General features: G+C 38.2%; 1 protein-coding gene and 1 long non-coding RNA gene across 2 annotated transcripts in view; both read left to right on the forward strand.

The window, feature by feature from the left end:
• LOC115290593 (spermatogenesis- and oogenesis-specific basic helix-loop-helix-containing protein 2-like) overlaps nucleotides 1–22,808 on the forward strand; it is a 115,345-nt gene that overhangs the window by 42,324 nt on the left and 50,213 nt on the right. The window contains exons 6-9 of the mRNA XM_029938473.1: nucleotides 4,269–4,290; nucleotides 17,204–17,321; nucleotides 20,219–20,297; nucleotides 21,480–21,945. Of these exons, the coding sequence (XP_029794333.1) occupies nucleotides 4,269–4,290; nucleotides 17,204–17,321; nucleotides 20,219–20,297; nucleotides 21,480–21,945 (685 nt within the window). The remainder of the gene's footprint in view (nucleotides 1–4,268; nucleotides 4,291–17,203; nucleotides 17,322–20,218; nucleotides 20,298–21,479; nucleotides 21,946–22,808) is intronic.
• LOC115290812 lies at nucleotides 5,021–5,817 on the forward strand. The gene is made up of 2 exons (XR_003908221.1): nucleotides 5,021–5,451; nucleotides 5,589–5,817. It is a non-coding gene; the product is annotated as an uncharacterized LOC115290812 (long non-coding RNA).

The raw sequence follows: 22,808 nt of genomic DNA on the forward strand, positions 1-22,808 counted from the left end.
CTAAAATGAAGAAAAAAAAGTCAAGAGAAAATTCATCTACTAGAATGACTAGTCCAGTCAAAGTAACAGTGTAACTATTTGTGTAGCTAATGCAGTATGGTATTTTTAAAAATAGTGAAAAGTAAGGTAGTAACTGAAAATTTACTAGATTTGGAGCAGATAGATGAATCCATTTTTGCCTCTGCCACTTAGATTTAATGTGGCTTTATGGAAGTAACCTCTCTCATCCTCCGTTTATTCACCTATAAAATGGGGATGATGAAATCCAGATTGATTGGTAAATATGAAAATTAGAGATTATTGAAAAATCCCTAGTTCCATAATACCAGCTATTATTATTCCTCTACAATATATAGTATTTTTTATTATAATGAATTAGCAAAGTAACAAATTATTTATTTGTGGGAAGAGAATAAAACATATGACAATAATTTGAAACTGCAAATGACAAAGCATAATCTTCAAGGGTCTAAGCTACTATCATGTATTTAATAACTATAACACGAGGAATGGAAAGTGGTTTCCAAATTTATTGACCATGACTGATAGCATATTGTGACCCAGTATACCCACATATATATTTATATATAACTGAAAAAAATTATGAAACACTACTCAGTCTTTTTAAAAAAATTTTTTAATGTTTATTTGCTGGGAGCCGCACCGGCCTTGCTGGATGACAGGGTCACAGTAAGGAAATGGCAGACGTTGCACGGCTCCTGCCATGAGAGGCAGAAACTGGCTTCTCCTTCTGCTACTACTGCTCATGTGAAATTAAGTCTATTGCTATTGATTAGGCCTCACAATGCTCCAAGTCAAACCGATATTCCCCACACAGATGCCTCATGGGAAGAAGCATATTCCTACCTCTATAAAGAGGAACTTAAACAAAGCACCTCAAGTATATTGTAGTATAGAGGTGGAATTTAAGGAAAGGTATTAAGCAGGCTGTGTTGTAGCTTATGGGCAAGTAATAAATTGTATCATTTATCTTGAATGTATCATAGATAAGCTGCTATATAACGATTGCCACTTCAGATAGCTGTGAAATTAGGTGATTAACTAGTTGTTACTTAGCCTTCTAATTTCTGTATAAGTCTAATTACATGAAATAGAAGTTGGTGTTTTGATTTTTTTACTTTGCTTTTCTGTTTGGAGTGTCATTGTAACTACTGTATTGTAAATGATGGAAAATAATTGCATATGTTAAAAAAATAAATTGTGTTATATTCAAATAAAATAAAATTAAATTAAATTAAAAAATAAACAAAGCACTGCAGATGTTTGTTGAAAGGCTCTTCTATTGAGCTTCACAAACTTAAGACATGGATAATAAAGGGGGTTAAAGAATGCAAGAATAATATTTACTCTGGCCAGGAGAAAAAGAGCCTAATTTAGGAATAAGAAAACAAACAAGAGCCAGGCATAAGTTACTGCGCATACGTATGCTAATTTGGTGCCCAATGTGAGGATAGGTAAGAGTAGTTACAACTTAAATTCATATGCAAATTCTGGCTTGTCTAGGGTGCCTATGGCGCTTACACCCTCAAAATCAAAGAACAAGGTTGACAAAAGGTTTATTTACTAACCATTCTAAATACATTCTTCCTCTTGTGAGCCAAATAGAATGCCTTCTAGCCTTGTTTATGCCTGAATCTTAGCATCATTGTTATAAAATGTGTTTGCTATCTGCTTCTCACTGAAAACATCCTGCTATCTTCTTAGTTGTAAGATTTACTGCCGGTTCAAACAAATGTGTATGTTATCTGCTTTTCACTGAGAATATCCTTTATCCTATGATGTGTAAATTTCCTCATTGTAATTAGAGTAGTTCTGCCAAAAATGCCTCTGTAAAACCTGTTTCTGCACCCTTTTCAAAGCATCTTATCACTGAGAATTATTTGTAAAAATTCCACGTTTTGATGTCATGTTAATACTTAAATCTATAAATAAAGGCACAAAACCTGGCAATGAAAGGACACAGGTCTGAACAAAACTGACTCCATGACAGGCTTTAAGTTTCCCCTCTGCGCTTAAAGCCCTAAGTTTCAGTCTCCCAGAATCATTAGACAATAACAGGAAAAGGGCACATATTGCTCAACAAGCGACCACCCTCGCAACACCCAATCAGAAGCGGCCAGCTAACACACTTAACATTCCTAAGGACAGGCCTGGAGATGGAAACTATAGATAGTTACCTGTTGTTTAATGCTAGATTAACCAGTTATTCACTCCATGTGGGGGTCCTTAGCCCACCCTGTAATTGGTTATTTTCAAAGAAACACCAAATGTCGTGATTGGGTCCCGCCAAAAGTAACGAACACTCTGGACAATGTGTATGGTTAAGATTGTTACTAAGGCTGTTATATGATGATGATTGGATTACTGTACCTATGTCATAATTTTCTGTAACCCCCTTTTCCAAGCCCCATAAAAACCCTACCCAGCCTTAGTTTGGGGCTCTCAGCACGGATCCACTGCATTGGTGAGGTCTGCGAGCCCAAGCTTAAGCCTGAATAAATGCCCTTTGCTTTTGCAGACGTGACTTGGTCTCCCTGGCAGTCTCTGGTTTTTGGGGATATTGCAATCTGGGCATAACAGCAAGAGAGAGATGCCAGAGAAATGCCAGACTGGTGACCTCCAACCAGGAAAGAGAGATGCCAGACTGGTGATCAACCGGGCTCTCTTCCCGCCAGTTTTGCCAATGCCAAAGCCTCCTTCAGGGGACCCTGGACCAGCCGGAGCTGGACTCCAGCATTTATTCATTTTTGAGACAGAGTGCAAACAAGGGAGGGGCAGAGAAAGAGGGAGACACAGAATCTGAAGCCGGCTCCAGGCCCTGAGTTGTCAGCACAGAGCCCGTTGAGGAGCTTGAACCCACGAACTGTGAGATCATGACCTGAGCCTAAGTCAGATGTTTACCTGACTGAGCCACCCAGGCACCCCTACTCAGTCTTATTATATGTGATGCATGCTGGCATTTTCTATTTTTTTTATATTGCTGTTATATTTCACTATATCAATCCACTTTTTTTTTTCTTAAGTAGGCTCCACGCTGGACATGGAGCCCAATATGGGGCTGCATTCGTTAACCCGAGATCAAGACCTGAGCTGTGATCAAGTCAGATATTTAACTGACTGACCCCCGTGCCCCACACCCCTCAGTCCACTTTACCTATGTTCTACAGTTTGAAAAACACTGCTCCAAAAGATATCTAAGAGGGGCGCCTGGGCGGCTCAATCCATTAAGGGTCAGACTTCCACTCTGGTCATGATCTCGCGGTTCATGAGTTCGAGCCCTGCTTTGGAGTCTGTGTCTCCCTTTCTCTCTGCCCCTCCCCTGCTCTTTCTCTCTCTCTCTCTTGCTTGTTCTCTCTCAAAAATAAACAAACATTAAAAAAATTTAAAGATATCTAAGAAACTAAACATATTTTTAGAGTTATGTATCTCAGCTTGATTAGTGTCATCATGTCAGTTGGATCTTGTAGAAATGGTTGATACTATTTGAAATATCTTTAACACAATATAAAAGCATTAAGTATAGTAAACAATGTAGAATCTATAATGAGCTATGAATTGAATATGATATAATTGAATGCTTGTGGTTAATTCCATATTATACCAGAAGATGAAATTATTCTAAAACATTGTTATTTAATTAAGGAAACATTTTAGCACAGGAAACGGTTTATTCCCAAAGTACAACATTTAAAAAATATTTATATTGAGATATAATTTACATACAATGACACTCATTGCTTGTTGATATATTCACAAAGTTGCAAAACCATCCCACTAAAACAATTTCATCTCCCCCCAAAACCCTTTTACCCATTAGCATTCTTTCCATCCCTTTCTATCCATCCCTCTCACCTATCCATTGCCAATCACTAATCTACTTTCTGTTTCTATAGATTTATTTATTCTTGTTATTTCATATAAATGGAAGCAAACAATATTCAGCTTTGTATGTCTTTATCATTTAGCATAAGTTTTCAAGGTTCATCTGTGTAGGAGCATATATTAGTACTTTATTCCATTTTCTGTCTGAATAATATTCCAATTTTTGGATCTAACACATTTTGTTTATCCATTAATCAGTTGATGGATGTTTGGGTGATTTATACCTTTTTATTATTATGAATAATGGTGCTATGAACACTCATGCACAAGTTTTTGTGCATGTATGTTTTTAATTCTGTTGGGTAGATGCCTTGAATGGAATTGCTGGGTCAACTGATAACTGATTTTTTTTTTTTTTTTTTTAGGAACTGCCCAACTATTTTCCAGAGTGGCTGTACCATTTTATATTCCCACTAGCAATGATGAGTGTTCCAGTTTCTCCACATCTTGATCAATATTTGTTATTGTCTTTTTTTTTTTGCCATTCTAGTAAAATGTGAAATAGCAATTCATTGTAGTTTTGATTTGTACTTCCTTAAGGACTACTGTTGAGCACCTTTTTGTGTACTTGCTTGCCATTCATATATCTTCTTTGTAGAAATGTTTATTCAAGTCTTTTGCCCATTAAAAAATATTTTTTTTACTCTTTTTATTTATTTTAGAGAGAGAGAGAGAGAGCATGAGGGGAGGGTCAGAGAGAGAGGGAGACACAGAGTTTGAAGACAGGCTCCAGGCTCTGAGCTAGCTGTCAGCACAGAGCCCAACACGGAGCTTGAACCCACGAACCATGAGATCATGACCTGAACTGAAGTCAGATGCTTAACCGACTGAGCCACCCAGGCGCCCCTTTTGCCCATTTTTAAATTGAGTTCTCTTGTTGTTGTGTTGTAAGAGTCCTTTATATATTCTGGTTACTAGACCTTATCAGATGCATGATTTGCAAATATTTTCTCCCATTCTTTGTTTTTTGGGGTTTTTTTTGTTTGTTTATTTTTGTTTCTTGACTCAGGTCATGATTTCATGGTCTGTGAGATTGAGCCCCACTTTGGGCTCTGTGCTAAGAGCTCAGAGCCTGGAGCTTGCTTCGGATCCTGTGTCTCCCTCTCTCTCTGCCCCTCCCCTGCTAATGCTCTGTCTCCCCATCTCTCAAAAAATAAACATTAAAAAAAGAATAGTCCCTTGCATACATTATGTGCTGTAAAAATGTTGCTGTTACTATTTTTATATAATCAACTAGTTCAGTCTCTATTTCACTTTTCTTTTCATTACCAACTGCCACCTTCACTCCCTGTATCTTTTTAATATCACAGACCTTGGTCTATCTTAGTTTCAATTTTATTATAATTTTAGGCAACATAGCTTTGGCTTCATGGATCCTTATTTCCCTATTCTCCTTTCTCAACTTTGTCAACACTGTCTATATTTTCTTAATTTTAATTCATATTTCCAGAGGCAATATCAGAATGGCCCATGTCATCCCTCTTTGGACAGAGATTTCTATATTAAGCCATCTCATGGACTCCTTCTTGGCCTTAGAATTATCTGCCTGTGAGTTGTCTCTCTATCTGTAATGATATATATGGTATAACATATGGCTGTTGAGGATGGTACTATAAGCATATAATGTTTTTTGTTGTACACAGTGGTGACTGAAAAAATAATGATTAACTCTTCTTTTATTTCAGGGGAAGATATAATCCAGTTAATCAGAAGACAATGCATGCCAAGAGAGGACAGTAAAAAAGATTATGAGGTCAAACCATCTTCCATAACTCCATCTGTAATTCTAGAACTGGAATTCTTTTTCTTCTCTTTTCTTGTCCATAATATTCAACTTGTGAAGTTAACGTTCAACACATTTTTCAGGAAGTGAAATAGACAAGAAAGAGCTATTAAACTCCTCTTTAGCTCCTCTTCCATAAGTTTTTTCCTTTATCTGTATGAAAGTAATTTTCTTAAGTGATCCTAAAATATCTAATAGTGTTGCTTATGATTTTAAAAATATCCTCAAGGTTGTCATTATTACACTTGCCCTTAATAATATGTCCATGATCTGTGCTGGTAGTAATTGGTTTCTAATTGGTTGTTAGCTAAAAATGTGAGCTCATCAAAACATTTTGTTATTATAGGCTATATCATTTTCATATCCTTTAAACTTATGTTTTAGCAACAGATGTTGGTGAGGATGTGGAGAAAAGGGAACCTTCTTGCACTTTTAATGGGAATGCAAACTAGTGCAGTCACTCTGGAAAACAGTGTGGAGGTTCCTCAAAATATTAAAAATAGTGTTACCTATGACCCAGCAATAGCACTACTAGGAATTTATCCAAAAGATATAGGAGTGCTGATTCGTAGGGGTACATGTACCCCAATGTTTATAGCAACGCTATCAACAATAGCCAAATTATGTACAGAGCCCAAATGTCCATCAACTGCTGAATGGATAAAAAAAGATGTGATTGGGGCGCCTGGGTAACTCAGTCGGTTAAGCCTCCGACTTCGGCTCAGGTCAGATCTCACGTTCGTGGGTTCAAGCCCCACGTCGGGCTCTGTGCTGATGTCTAGCTCAGAGTCTGGAGCCTGCTTTCAGTTCTGTGTCTCCTTCTCTCTCTGCCCCTCCCCCTCTCATGCTCTGTCTCTTCTCTATCAAAAATAAATAAAACATTTAAAAAATTAAAAAAAAAGATGTGATATGTGTATATACATGTATGAATTTATATATATAAATATATAATGGATTATATATAAATATATACATAATGGATACTACTGGGTGATGAAAAAGAATGTAATATTACCATTTGCAACAATATGGATGGAACTGGAGGGTATTATGCTCAGTGAAATAAGTCAGGAAAAGACAGGTATCATAGTTTTCACCCATATGTGATTTGACAAGCTTAACAGAAGACCATAGGGAGAGGGAAGGAAAAGTAAGTTACAAACAGAGAAGGAGCCAAATCATAAGAGACTCTTAAGTACAGAGAACAAAGTTACGGTTAATGGGGTTGGGAGGTTAGCGGGGGTGGGGAAAATGGGTCATGGGCATTGAGGAGAGCACTTGTTGGGATGAGCATTGACTGTTGTTTGTAAGTGATGAATCAAGGGAATCTACTCCTTAAGCCAAGACTAAACTGTATCTACTGTATGATAGCTAACTTGACAATAAATTTAATAAATTAATAAATAATAAACTTATGGCTTAGGGTGCCTGGTTGGCTCAGTCAGTTGGGTGTCTTAATTTCAACTCAGGTCATGATCCTAGAATGGTGGGATCAAGCCCTATGTTGGGGTCCATGCTGAGTGTGGAGCCTGCTTGGAATTCTTTCTCCCTATGCCCTTCTCCTCTGCTTGTTCTCTTTCTCTAAAATAAAAACAAAACACAAAAACTTATGGTTCAGGCAAAGCTACAAATCAGATGGATTTTAAACTTTGATTTGTGGTGTTATGGGTATAGCCTTCAATCAGTCATCATTTGTTACAATTCCCATACTGCCATGAACTTCATTTCCAATATCTGTGAAATGATGGAGGCAAATGATATAACTTTTAAGCTCTGTACTTTGCTAGAAAACCAATACTTACTCAACTACAAGGTCCTACTACTTAGCACATAGTAATTTAAATCATTTTATGTATGATGTTTCTTAATTTACAGTGATGGCCTAATTCTTTAGACCAAACATTGCAAGCATTCACAATCTTCAAGTCTAGAAGTAGAGATAGAATGAGGATAGGAGAAAGGTTTATTTAAGGCATTTATACAATTATTGAAATTTTCTATTTATGTTTAGGTTGTTTTGTAATTGTTACCTGGAACCTAGGTCTATGATTTATTTGCCCAACTTAATAAGTAAAATTATTAGACTTTATGTTTCCAGAAATAACTCATAGTTAACTAAGTATATTTTCTAGCTAATGGTGTTCTCACCTTATATCTGGAACCAAAACCTAAGTTTTTTTAGTATCAACAGTAATGAATAAATGCATTTCTGTAATAAATTTTATAGATACTCACTTTCTTTAAGGAATAGTGCATAAATTTCATATAGACAAATATTTTATGGGACTTTAAAAAGTAATGCAGAAAAACATAAAGTAACTTTCTATAAATGATTCCAAATGGACACTGTTTGGAAATATTTCTCCCATTCTTAAGCTAACAACAGATCTCAGGTATAGGGGCTCCTATTATTAAGGAAGTATTAGTTTTTTAAGTCTTATACAATATTTCTTAGCATTAGCAGGAAATTGATTATTAAATATTAATGATCAAAAAAGTGACATTAGAAGTAGATTCAACTTTAGAGTTCACAAGCACCTTTACATTGACTTATGTGTATTTTTTAATGGTTTTTTAAAATGTATTTATTTATTTTGATAGAGGAAGTGAGTGGGAAGAGGCAGAGAGAGAAAGAGGGAGAGAATTCAAGTAGGCTTCTCACTGTCAACATGGAGCCCAATGTGGGGCTCAATCCCACAAACTGTGAGATCACAACCTGAGTGGAAACCAAGAGTAGGATACCCAACACACTGAGTTACCCAGTCACCCCCAATTTTTTTTGAGAGATGGTGTGAGTTAGGGAGCAGTAGATAGTGAAGGGGCAGAGGATCTGACGTAGGCTCTGCACTGACAGCAGTGACCCCAACTCGGGACTTGAACTCACAAACTGTGTGAGATCATGACCTGAGCCAAAGTCAGACATTCAACCACTGAACCACCCAGATGCCCCCACATAAACTCATATTCTTTTAAGATCTATAAGATAGATATTACCATCTCTATTTTATGGATGGGTGTTCAAGAATAAACCTTATCCAAAGAAGAATTACCTTTATCCAAAGTTAACCTTATCCCATTAGTCTCAGTCAGTGGGAGGTGATTTCCAGGCCCTTAGAACATTTTGTCGCATAGAAATGTCTGTGGTATCAGCTCTACCTCCAGAAGAATTGGAAACTAAAGGTCAGCCATGTGGGGTGTATATGATTGAGCCCCAATGAAAACTCTGGACACCTAGAATTAGATAAGCTTCCCTAGTTGACAATTCTCCTTGTATGCTGTCACACATCATAGCTGTCATCATTAAGTAAGAACCCATGAGGAGAAGACAACTGGAAAATCTATATTTGGACCCCTCCTAAATTCTGTCCTATGTGTGTCTTCCCTCTGCTGATTTGAATCTCTTTCTATTCTCTATAATAGACTGTACTTAATGAGTCTAATGTCTTTCACTGAGTTCTATGTGCACTTTGCTAATTATTGAACCTCAGTGTGGTTAATGGCAACCCCTGAACTTGCAGCTGGTGTTAGAAATGAGGGAATTCTTCTTTGGACTACTGTTTCCTCTTACTTCTTAGGTGACTAAATTCTCCCAGTGGAGTAAATGAAGGTTGATAATATCAAACGTTTAAACAGCACTTACTGGGGCGCCTGGGTGGCTCAGCTGGTTGAGTGTCCGACTTCAGCTCAGGTCATGATCTCGAAGTTTGTGAGTTCGAGCCCCGCGTCAGGCTCTGTGCTGACAGCTCAGAGCCTGGAGCCTGGTTTGGATTCTGTGTGTCCCTCTCTCTCTGCCCCTCCCCTGCTCATGATCAGAGCTCTCTCTGTCTCTCAAAAATCAATAAATGTTAAAAAAAATTTTTTAAACAGCACTTACTATGTGCTAGGCCCTCTTTTAAGCAATTTGTATGCTTGAGAGTATCAAAATAGGCCCAGTGTAGTTACCAAATGAAAGATTCTTGTAATTATTATTTTTTTGTTACCACCACTCAAAAGAAAAGGGAAAGTTTCTCTTCTAAAATCATGACTGCTGCATTCATAATTTTCTCTTTCAGTTCTTTAATACTCTCTTTATCACATCATACTGTTTTTAAGCTAAAAAAATGTTTTAGTGCAATGCCCCCATATTTTTCATTTAACTCTAGCTCTTTGCAGGTTATCCTGTGTTACTCCCAAGATAAGGTTCCTATTTTTAAGGCCTTGATCCTAGCTAGATCATATTTTACTACATCATATTTATATTTCTTACGCTCGAAGTTTTTTAAATTCCTTGTATCCTTAAGTGTCCGTTAGAACCTTTACCTTATGTTTAGATCCATCCTTCCATTCCAAATACTTACTGAGTATCAAAAATATGCATGTCTCTGGGCTAAGTCCTGATGGAGATACAAAGATGAATAACCCCCCGAACACACACATCCTTCTCTTGTAACAGAAAAGACAAGCAAAACCAAAACATACAGCAAAATAAACCTATCATTTAGGATAGAATTTGGTTAGAGCCACAAAAGTAGCATAAGCAAGGGACTTAATCATCAGAGTTCAGTTACTAAAGAGGTTAATTCCAGTTAGGAAGATTAAGGGATTCTCCATGTCCATCAACAGTAAGTACAATTAACTAACTCTCAACACCCTAGTGTGACATTTTTACCACCTTTTTCTCCTTTGTCCAGCTCTCTGGCTATAATAAAGGCTTAACTAAGTTGAAGCAATGAGAATAAAAAGGAAAGGATAGAGATAAAGGAATACATTCTCCTTGAAAGTTCCCAAATCCCAAAGTGGTTATTTCATTGACCTCTTCCCACTATTGACTTATTCTTTGCTCCAAATCCTTTAACATTATAAAGACAAATTACTTTCGTGTTATGAGCTACTTTCAAGACTTTCTTAACTATTTACACACTGGTAAGTCAAAATGTATTTTCTTGATACCTTGTGATGTTCTGTGACTTCTATTACTTATTTTTATCATATGAAGATATCATAACTGTTGCAATAAAAAGGTTTATACCCCCCCTTCTGTGCCACACACACATAAGGGTACCTTTGAAATCAATGATTTCTATCTTTATTCTACAAAGCAAAAACTTGACAGGAAGGGAAGCAAGCTTCCCTTAAATTAGACAGCGTGTTCAGATATGTTCCCTTTTACTCCACATGTCTCCTCCTCACCTTCCCCCTTTCAATGGATCACCATTTGGACCCTACTCATGTTCCTCTGTAGAGCTGGACAAATCTGTATAACAGAAACACATCTTTTGGCATCAGTAGACTAAAGTCCCCCTTCTGTAGCCTCTCCTGTAAATATATTTAAATAGTTAAAACCATACTTCATGTATGACTTTGTACCACTGCATTAACAATTCTAACATTAAGTCATCCCATGACATTATAAATGGCTTTGCAAACATTCATTAAAGTTAAACAAAATGTATTAACTACTTGTCATATACTAGGTACTAAGCTAGCTGGTGACAAATAAAAAATAAAATTGTCTATTTAAGTGCTGGAGATAAATGACACTGAAGTGCTTCAAATGCAGGAAGACATGAGGAGAAATAATTTCAGTATAAAACAAAGTGCTAATTGCACCATAATAATAAACCATGTAGATGAATCACAATCCACTTATGTATATAATTGTACATTGAAGAAGCCTCCATATTTTGGTGTTAATATTGCTGATAAAATGATCATCCTTTTGTGTTTTATATATATATATATATGATTTTTCATTAGAATAGAAATATAATTATTGAGTCAATGTATGAACATTAAAGCTACTCAAAAATATAATCAAATTGTTTTCTAAATGGGGCTCTTGGGTGCCTCAGTCAGTTGACCCTCTGACTTTGGGTCAGGTCATGATCTCACTTGTGGGTTCTAGCCCGTTGGGCTCTGTTCTAATGGCTCAGAGAGGGACACGAGGAATCTTCTGGAATAGAAGGGAACAAGTTAGGTTAATGGTGTTAGTCTTTCAGCACATTAAAGATACCATTCCTTTGTGTTATCGCATCTGCAGTTTCTGATAAGAAGTGTGTGGTTTTTCTTTGTTCCTTTGTACATCATGTGGCTTTTATAATAGACCGATTTAAGATTATCTACCATTGATTTTCAGGAATTGCTTATAATGAGTCTTATTGTGGTTTTATGTTTATCATGCATAGGGTTCACTGAGCTTCTTGGATCTGTAGATTTTGAGTTTTCCAATCTGGAAGATTTTTGGTTATTTTTCTTCAGCTGTTTTTCTGTCCCTCTCCTCTCCTTTCAGGACTTAATTGCAACCTGTGGTAGGACACTCAATAATGTTCTATCTGTGTTTTTAATTTTTTATGTCTTCTATTTCCCGTGCTGTGTTTATATTTCTCTTTATATAGTCAATATAGATATAATAGCTATTTTAACCTACTTATTTGTTAATTTCTTTATCTTTATCTCTGTCATTTCTAGGTCTGTTTCTAGTGACTGATTTTGTGCATGGTTTTGGGTCTCATTTTCTGTGTCTTGTCACACCTACTAATTTCTCATTAGATGTTGGACTGTTTTTTTTAAGACACTCAAATGTTTTATTGAAAATTTATTGCAGTTGTATGAGCAGAAATCTATAACCATTTAATTACCTTGCAATGGTCTGACTGGTTTTTAACTTTGTGAATGTGAGTCTGTTCTTGAAAAAGTATTGGCTTGTATTCAACAAGATGTATCTGAACTGTACATATTGTTTTTCTTTTTTTTATACAATATATAAGCAAGTATATGTTTTAAACATAAATATAACTGAGAATAGTCTATGTTTCTACGGAAATGCACTTGTATAAAGGAATTACAATTTATACAGAAAATTATTTAGAGTTTCCCTAAAATATCCAATTTAAATGAGGTAACACATTTCATAAGACATTGTTTGTGTTTCAAGTTAATTATAGTGTTTTATATAAATACTTTCATCCCAAAAGACACCATTAATAATCTATAAAAGGGAGACAAACTGTAATTTCAGAATTTCTATCTCAAATTCTTTTTTTAATGGATCAATTGTGATTTTATTTTATTTTATTTTAAACTTTACTTTTATTTATTTTGAGAGAGAGATAGAGAGTAAGTGAGGAGAGGAAGAGAGAGAAAGAGAGGCTTATAGCACAGAGCGAGATTTTGGAGCTTGAACTCATGAACCGCAACATCATGACCTGATTTGAAATCAAGAGTTGGGCATTTAACCAACTGAGCCACCCAGGCACCTCTATGTCAAATTCTTTATAGTATACCAATCCCAGAATTAAAAATTTTTATTTTATTTTTTTTTAGCAAAATAAGGGTTAATGGTTTATGGCTTCTCCCACTGTATAATGTTTTCAAAACAAAATTTCTAATAAAGAAAAGAATGTGTACATTTTATATTTGGAATTAACTTACAGTAAAATAAAAGCTTTATGACCATGAGCTAACTGTATTTCATAAATACAGATTAGGAACGTATTTGACAACTTGGGAAGATCTAAAAGAACTTCCAAGGAAATCAGATTGGCTTCTTATAATTATATGATGGGAAATAGATTCAGAAGTGAACATTTCAGTTATTATTTCAAACTTTATCTTATGACTTATGGATATTATTCAAAATAAAAAATATTTTCATAAACATTAAAGCCTGTAATATGAAATTGGTAGCAATTAATAGCTTCTTTTTTTAGTCTTTCTTTATAAATAACCAATGAACCAATTTATCCCTATTCTGCACAACTAAGTGGTCAACACATTTCATTTCAGATGTAGCATTTTTAAAAAAATTCACGCAAACATTTACTTATTTTAGTGCTTTTGGAGAATTATAGGAATATGAAAGAAAAAATTTTAATTCTTGTACCTTTTATTATTAAAGAATTCTAAGACATTCAAAAGTATTTTCTTTTTAACTCATCTAAGAATAGTAATGAGCAGAAAGAGATAAGAAATTTTTATTATGCAGGTAAATAATTGTGCTTCAGACTGGAATTGCTTCTAAATTTTTGTCATTTTCCCCTCTAAAAAAGAAAATCCTGTAAAACTAATAAGCCATCCCAGGTGTTTTAAATTATTTCTTTTTGTATAGGAAGTTGTAAGCCATTGTGCTATGGTGTGGGTGGATATCTTCCACCCCACTTCTGGCAGACAGGGTTGAGGCTGGCTAGACGCGGCCTAAGGGGAGGGGCACTGGTGAATGGAGAGACTCTATCCACATCCCCTTTGAAGGCAGTTTTGTCTGTGTCTGTGCAATTTTGTTCTCATTGCCAAGTTAGCTGGTCTCTGTCCGTTGATAAGAAGACTCATACTCAAAATAGAAAATACAAAAAAGTTCTCAGCTTTATATGTGCTTTATAGTCATATAATTTTCAGCATACAGATCTTTTACATTTTTGATTAGGTTATTCCTAGGTATTTTATGTTTTTTGTCCAGTTTTTTTTTTATGTTTAATTTTGAGAGAAAGCACAGTGGGGGAAGGGCAGAGAGCAAGGGGAAGAGAGAGAATCCCAAGCAGTCTCTGTACTGTTAGCACAGAGCCTGACATAGGTCTTGTGCCTTTGAACCATGAAATCACAACCTGGACCAAAATCAGGAGTTAGATGCTTAACCAACTGAGCCACCCAGCTGCCCCATTTTGCCCAGTTTTTAATTTGTTCACAGCAAGAGGGCAGATCTTGCCCTTGATACTCCATGAAGGCAGACATAAAGGATCTATCCACATAAACTGAGAACATCAAAACATGGAAAATATTTTTAAATCCAGTATAAAAACCCATCTTACTTAGACTCTAAACAGTTTTTTAAAATTGTTTATCACTTAAATAAATTATTCTCACTTTCATTTTAAACTGAAATTTATGTTGGATAAAATGACTGGACAGGGCTTTGGTTTATCTTTCTTGGTGGGAAGGTAAGTGTATTGTGGGAAGAAAGGAACAAAAGGATGGTTAGTGATCATACTGATGGATTGTGGTGGAGATTGCTATGTCCTTCCCAGACCATTTCCTTTTTTCTAATGTGACAGAATTAGGCCACATTTCCCATGTGTGAAACACATTGTTTACCAGTGCCTGGTACATACACTACTTTTTTTAGTGATATGTGCATGAAAAAACACTGTTTAGTAGTGAGTGATGTGTATGCTACTGTGATTAGAGAAACGGTGTGAAACACTGTGTGCAGCTAGGTGTGGGCCTGTGACTGACCTCAGGACAGTGCAGTCTAGGCATACATTCTGTGACTGGCCCATGAAGACCTCCCAGGTGATCATTCTTGGTTGTGCTCTCTGAAAACATTGTTTGATGAGTGGATGTTGAGGGTCTAGAAGTAAATGCCAAGGCTCCAGAGCATGGTAGAGCCACAGATGGAAGAAACATAGGTGCCTGAATTATTGCACATAGAAGATCCATTGATTTCACCTTGCTGACCCTCATTTGATTGTGGTGAATGTGAAAAGCAAATCCTTTTGTGAGTATCTGTATGTGTGCATATGTTGTCACTGAGATTTGTGTTTTACTTGCTGAAGCAGTTAGCTGATGCTCACTAAGATAGTACCAAACAATATTTTTAGTAAGCCTTACAGGTATTTGGATGGTTTTTTATTTTCCTGTTTGGTAGATAATGATATCATTCTTCAAAACTAATAGAGATAAATTCAATGATTCATTGATAGTGATGGCCCCTGGCCTGCCTGCATCATCGAGTCAAATTCTAGAATGTCAATTGATATTTTTAAATTGGTTCCAATTCAGTGTATTTTCCAGTTTGCTGAACATAACTACACACACACCCACCCCCCCACCCCCCCCCACACACACATATTGTTTTTTTACTAAAGAGAATCTCTTGTTTTTCCATCAATGACTTTCTAGGATTCTGTTCTTTTAAAACCTTGTGCACATGCTGCAGAGAATGATAGTCAAACACAGGCTGTACCTAAACATTGGTGGAATGCACCAACTAATGTGAGAGAGGAAGGATACCCATAATCACTTTTACTTAGAAAAGGAAGAATGCACAGCATCACTGGTCCATAGCATTCATGGAACCCCACTGGCTAGACACGGTGAAAGCTTCCTTCCCTGCAAATGGGGGAGGTTCCCTGATCAGGCTCTGATTTTGCTTCCAGGGAGGAATATTCTTATCCACTTTTCTCAGTGACCTCTGGCACTACTTCATGGGAGTTTCTTCCTTTTCAGTCTTCTTGCCTGTATCTGAAGTGGATGTTGTAGGTTAGGCTTTCCTGTGGGGATGCACAGCTTCTAGAGTTCATTTTTTGAACAAACTGAGCTGAGTGCCCTGACAGAACTTCACAGTTCAAATAATCAAAAGCTTTTGGTCAAAGTTTATGATTTCTTGGATAATACAACTCCATCAAAAGAGTAGTTAATTCCATGTGTAAAAGTGATAAATGTTGGAGCATAATTTATTTCTTTGGCCTATATCTCTCTCTACCTAATGGCAACTACCTTGCAGCTACTTGAAATAATAGATTAGGGTGTAACTCTAACAGTCATAATCTGATCTTTGCCACAAGTCTGTCTTAGTGGCCTCCTGTTGCTCAAAACACTTCTCAGTCTTATCTCTTGCTTTTGGGGGTCTAAAGGTATTGGCCTGTCCAACCCTTTAATGTCCTAGATTCTAGAGTCTCCCTCAGATTCCTTCTAGTCCTTTGTATTTCTCCTTGCAAACTGGCTATTAATGTCCCAAGCTCATCTTTCCTTATTTCCTCCCAAAGGCAGTCAGTAACATCCATCACAAATTGGTAATAGTGGGTTTTTTTGAACATCTTTTCCTCCATCAACAGGTTTGGTAAGCACTTGGACAACTGTGGTGTGACAGGGATGTCCAGACCTCCTCTTTCATGGCTGTTTTCCATGCCTCCTCCGCAGATCTGCTATTTTAGTACTTTGTTAATGCAGTACCTAAATTCAAGTTATTCTGAATTATGACTATACGAAACAATTCCAGACTTCAGAAGCTTAACAAAAAGGTTTATTTCTCTCTCAGGGCACAAGCAATTTGAGTTTTAGTAGTTAAAAAAAAAATCAATAAGTAGTCTTTATATCTTGGGAGAGAGAAAAGAGAATGGAAATGGGAGTGGCACATACAAGATTTCAAAATTATGCATTAGGTGGGGTCATAGGCATATACACATTCATATACTTTATATTGTACATCTGTAATATATTTACTATTGGATAGTATGAAATTTTCCTTAATAAAAAAAATTACTCCGCTGACTTTTAAATCATTACTATATATCTAGGTACTTACAAGGAAAATGTGAACTACATTTTTTTTTCCTTCACCGTGTCCACCTTCACATACAAGAAACTTCTCTCCTTTACGACTGACTTGTTTGTGTTGTAGAAATTCCTTAGGACTTCAAGTTGGTAGTCGTTGTGACCCAAGAAAAACTAGTTATTTTCTAACCAAGTGCTCGGCTCAGGTAGTAGAGCCCTACTCAGTAACCCCAAGCTGCTTCTAATGGTTCTGCTGTGTTGTTGCTCTGGGAGGATGCCCTCCAAGTGAATCAGTGTGGCACGCCCTGCCCTGACGTCAGCGTCAGAGCCCTGCATCCAGAGTTACAGTGTCACTTTGGTGTAGCTCCACATTTTCTTGCAAAGACTTGTGGTTAGTGAGGCAAATATACCTCATTTAAATTCAGTAGAACTAACTCCTCATTTTGAAGATAAATTGGTATATTGGATGATGAGAAAACTGTCACATCTCAGTGCAGTTGATTACAAGACATCACTAGATGTTGCTATTTTCCGACCTTTATCACTGCCTACTGGCAGTAGTTCCTAATTCATTGGGGAAAACATGTATTTATTGATCACCTTCTTCATACCAGGATATGAAGTCTAGTAAAAACAACCTCTGCCTTAACATTCTACTGAAACAGAGTTCTACTTGTTGAGACAAGGTATAAAATGGAATTAGGAATTCTTTGAGAATTTTCCTGTCTTCCCTGATTACTCAGAAAAGGAGAAAGTGAGTCAGAGAGTAGTATGGGAGAGAAAGCCAGGACACAGAATGCTCAGGGGAGGTGGTTGTCAGAACTGAACTTGCTGGTTAGGAGAACTGAGCCAGAGGCAAGAAGGAGGCATAAGAGCAGGAGAGATCCTAACCTGTGACACAGGGATCACAGGGCAGGTAAAGTTTTTAGGCTGAGGTCAGAATCAAAGAAGACCAAGGCATAGATGAATTAGCAGCTGGGAAGGATCAGAGGAAATACCCAGGGGAGTTCCCAAGTAACTGATCTGTGCTCACAGAAGTTTACTGGCCAATAATGTCCTTTAGAAGTAGCTCAGGATGTCTTAAGCCTTCCGATGATTGACCTTGCAGTTCCAAAGAATGACGTTACTCAATCTGATTGTCCAGCTCCTACACTGGACACTGTTGGGGGAATTCCAAGGACACTGTCAGGGGATAGAAACAAATTTAATTGACTTGATTAAAAGCAGAATCTAGAAAGCCAAATCAGGCAAGATAACATGGGCCCTAATGCCACACCGAGGAACAAGAATTTAATCAGATAAGCATAGGTGTCTTTGCACATTTTTAAATATGGAAAAGACAGGATTAAAACTGATCTATCATCTTTTCTGGGCCACAACCAACACAATTTACACTAGTCCGAACTTTGAGATACCAAGCTTGTCACTTTGGTGCAAACAATATTTTTTTTCCTTTCCCCCAAAGCTTGTCTTTTTCTTTCCACTACAAAATGAGTGGCATTGTGAAATAGAGAACAGATCATAGACAGCCAGAAGACCTGAACCCGTCTACATATACCAGTCAAGTTCTAAAGTAACTTTAATTCATGCATTCAATTAAGCTTCTGCTATGAGCCAGGACAAGGTGATGGCAGTGGACAGTACAGACAGATCCTCTGTCTTAGGGGAGAAAGATAAGGAAAAACAAATACATATGCTGTCTAACATAGAAAAGTGATATAAAAAGTAAAGTAAGAGGTTAGATTCTGACAGGGAATGTCTGAAGAAGTGACATCATAACAAAATTTAAATGAAATGGAGCAATCTGGGGGGAAGACAGGTAAGAACATTCCAAAGAGAAGGAAGAACATTCCAAAGAGAAGGAAGAACAGGGCAGAGTGTTTTCACCTATCTGGTATTCTCAGAAGAAGGCAGTGTGACTAGAGGTCATGAAAGGTCACAAGAATGGCAAGAGATAAGGTGGGAGGGGGAGAGTCATGATATAAAGTCATGTTGGGCATGGAAAAGACTTTGGATTTTTTTCTGAGGGAATGATTTTGAGAAAAGGAGTTAATATTTCAATTTATATTTTAAAAGATTATTCTGGCTATTCTATAATGGACCTGAAAGGAAGGGGGAGGGGCAGGAAAGATGGCTTAAGTGGAAGCAAAAATCACCTTCCTCAGTTAAGAATATGAAAATATCCCTGCTTGTAATCCTATAATAGAACTTAATGGTTAGTCAAGCTAGGGTAGACTCCTGGATTTAATATTCCAAGGATAATGTAAGCACGGTGTTTAAAATGTATTTAAAAAGTGAGTCCAGTGCACTGTTAAATGTAAAAGTTATCAGTGAAAATTATTGTAATTAGTTAATTCTCTGGCTTCCAACTTCTATGGTTATAGTCCTACTTATGAGACCATGGTTTGGGACTCACCATCTTTGAAAGGGATGGCAATTAGGTCACCTCTAGGGTCTTGTGGGGTTCTAAATTTCTGAGTTTCTGAGAACAAGTCAAGCAGTAACAATACTAGAGATAGCTTTCTATATTAGTTCCTGTAAAATAGCTGGATGGAGAAATTCCTAACATTTTAACATAGATTCTTCAAAAGAGCTCATTGGAAAAGACCATGCATACTGTAGTACTTATAAACCTATTCAGGATTGTATGCATATTGTGAAAAATACACAATTGGAAGGGAAAATAATGTAAAGCGTATACTATGAAGGCAAATAATCTTAAATGATGAAACACTATTTTTTATTTATGTATTTATTTTGAGAGAGAGAGAAAGAGAGAGAGAGAATGCTGGGGAGGGTCAGAGAAAGAGAGGGAGAGAGAGAATTCTGCCCTGTCAGCACAGAGCCTGAAAAGGTGCTTGAACTCACGAACTGTGAGATCATGACCTAAGATGAAATCAAGAGTTGGTCACTTAACTGACTGAGCCACTTAGGTACCCCAGAACACCATTTTCTAAGAAACGACTTGATTTTAAGTGCAAGTTTTAAAATATATTCCTCTGTGTAAAATTATTCTTGTCCTATTTTTATAATTCATCATATTCAGTTTTCCATCAAGAGTATAAGTAGCATATTGTTATTTTTGGGAACTACAGAGAGCATCCATCTGCCCATTTTTCTGCCCAGTAATAGGAGTATGATTCAAGAATGTTAAAGGTGACAAAAACTAAATGGTTTTCATTCCATGTTATAATTTAGAAAGTTTATAGTAGAGTTTCTCAACCTCAGCACTCAGGGCATTTCAGGCTAGATAATTCTGTTATAGGAGGCTGTCCTGTTGCGTTGTAGGATGTTTAGCAGCAAGCATCCCTGACTTCTACCCATTAGAAGCCAGTTGTGACAACCAAAATGATGTCTCCAGACCAGGGCGAGTGTCCCTTGGGGGGCAAAATCACCTTCAGTTTTATAGTAGATGTCTGCTCACTTGTAAAGTAAGGTTGCTTTGTCTTTCTTTTAGGAGATTTAAAACTATTAAAATATCTTAAGTTGATTCTTAGGAAACTTGTCATCTTATATTACGGATCCTGGAGAGATTTATTATTTTCTCTTACTTCCTCCAACACGTAATTGGAGTGTTGATTACTTCCTCTCACAAAAACTTAGGGGCATTGTCCCCTCAAATTTAAAAACAATGAGTCTGTGTCAGTTCCAACAATGTCTTTGTTAGTATTAGATCAGATTTGCTCATATAGACCCCTGGAGCAGTGCCCTGATTACCATAGAGGGAGAAATGCTCACAACTGCCTCAGGTCACAACCCACCCAGGGTTTGGGCTTGACTTCACCTTTGTCCAATATTGGCTAGCAAAGTGCCTTAGAGATGTTTATCTAATACTCAGTTCCTGATTAACTGGAGAAGCAATAAAGAGCCAATATCATAACTATTAAAATGTGTATATTTACTTCCCAAAACATTGCAGAATGATCTAATCAGAAATCACCTTTTCTGCCCATCAAAATCAGAGAACCATAATAATATTTTTTCACACTTTCATGTTCAAAATTAGGGCTTCAGAACACCTCAGGACCTGCTCAGGAAACCAAAAGCTTGCTCAGAGACAGCAGACTGGTGATTTAAGTAGAGCACGTTTGTATTACATTAAGTGAGATCAAGAATCTAGGGAAATCCCAAGTGACAACTACCAGATACCATCATCCTCTCCCCTCATTCTCCTGCCCCCAACCCCAATTTCTAGCAATAGAAAAATCTGGAACAATAGTAAAGACCCACTAGAGAGAGGATTCCCTACTGGTCCTGACACTCATTAGATCTCAATAAAATGTCCCAGCCAAGACTGAATTAAGTGAGTTCCATAGCAGCTACCAGAAGACTTTCTGATCGTCCAAGTTCCTCAGCTGAGAAAATGAGGACAATGCTGAGTCACCGGACAAAATGAAATACTTCTAAAATATTTAATTTCGTTGGAAAGAAAGCGCCATAACAGCACTCGCCTTCCCTAGCTTCTACATGTTTGTCTAGGGAAAGGGGGGGAGGGGGGAGGGGAGAAAACGGTTTGCTCATCCCTAATAAACTTGAGATTTCCCAAAAGAAAGATGGCCTCAAGATTTTTAGCGCAGCCTGAGGCGAGGCGGTGCTTCCGCTTTCTCCTGGCTGAGTGTGGCAGTTCTACTAAGGCCTGGTGCTGTGACCTCTCCGAGTGCGGGACAGGGACTGGGCCTGGGGCTGTGGGAGAGCAGCGGGCCACTGACGGGGCTACCAAGGTCCCCCAGGGCACCCTGGACAGCCCCTCCCCCAGCCCAGATCCGGCGGGGCCCCTTGGAGCAGCCTGCAGCCTCCCCAGGTGCTCAGTCCGCGGCTGCGTGGCCACTTTAAGGCGAGTCAGGGCCGGAGCGCCCACAGCTGCGGCCCGGGAGAGCCATCAGCACCAGCTCTGCCCGGCGGCCGACTTGGCGGCTCCCTCGGCTGCGGTGAGGCTGCCCCAGGACCCGGTTCGTGGGCAACAGGCCATGGCGGCCTCAATTATTGGCCCGAAGGGCGGTCGAGTCTCAGGCCAGGTAAGAGGCAGAGGAGGAGGAAGGGGAGGCAGCTGTGTTGATCACCCCGCGGGCCTTGGGCCCAGTGGCCCCCTTGGCCCGCACAGGCATCTCTTATTCCGGGGGGGACGCGGGAGCAGGGCGGTGCCAGGAGGGCCACTTCCAGGGGCCCCGAGCCGGTGCCCGAGTGGGGGAGGGGTGTCTGGCTGGACGGAACCCCCGGGGCCGGAGCGAACTGAACTGTATCCCACAGGCCTGCCTCTGAGCCCTCCACGCCGGCCAAATTCCGATTTCTAGCCGGTCCTTCGGAGGGGTCGCCGGGAACGAAGCCTAGTGGGTGTCGGCGCGGAATGTGAATGCCGACTTTGGTTTTACTTTGAATATGGGAACGTTCATTTAACACGGGGAAGTTTATTTTGAGCATTCTTGTCTCTGCACAGCTTGGCATGCTTTTTTCAGTTTGCTTATGGGCACGGGGTCCAAAAAGTCCTCGCAAGTCCTTCCTCAGGCTTGCTTACAGCCAGACAGGCAGTTGTGCCTGGAAACCAAAGCCGTTGGCGGGAAAAGGCATCTGCGCTGTTCACACGTCCTCCCACCTCCAGGGGACTCAAAAAGTCCCCTGGCCTCTTTTGAAGGCACCTGATTTATCCTCCCCTTAGCAGAAGCACAGAATCACTTGCTTGACTTGCAGACCGGAAATGACTAGCCCTCTAAAACGAAGGCATAAAACCTCACCCACTAAGAGAGGCAAACCTCTTGGGGTGCCTGAAGTTTTTTTTTTTTTTTAAGGCCTTAGACTGTTTTGCATACTTAAATCTCTGTGCTTAAGCACAGGCTTTCTGAAATTACCACTCTGAAGTGGACCAGTTTCATAGGTTTCCTTA

This window comes from Suricata suricatta, chromosome 4 (assembly GCF_006229205.1).
Source record: "Suricata suricatta isolate VVHF042 chromosome 4, meerkat_22Aug2017_6uvM2_HiC, whole genome shotgun sequence".
In the NCBI taxonomy this organism is placed as follows: domain Eukaryota; kingdom Metazoa; phylum Chordata; class Mammalia; order Carnivora; family Herpestidae; genus Suricata; species Suricata suricatta.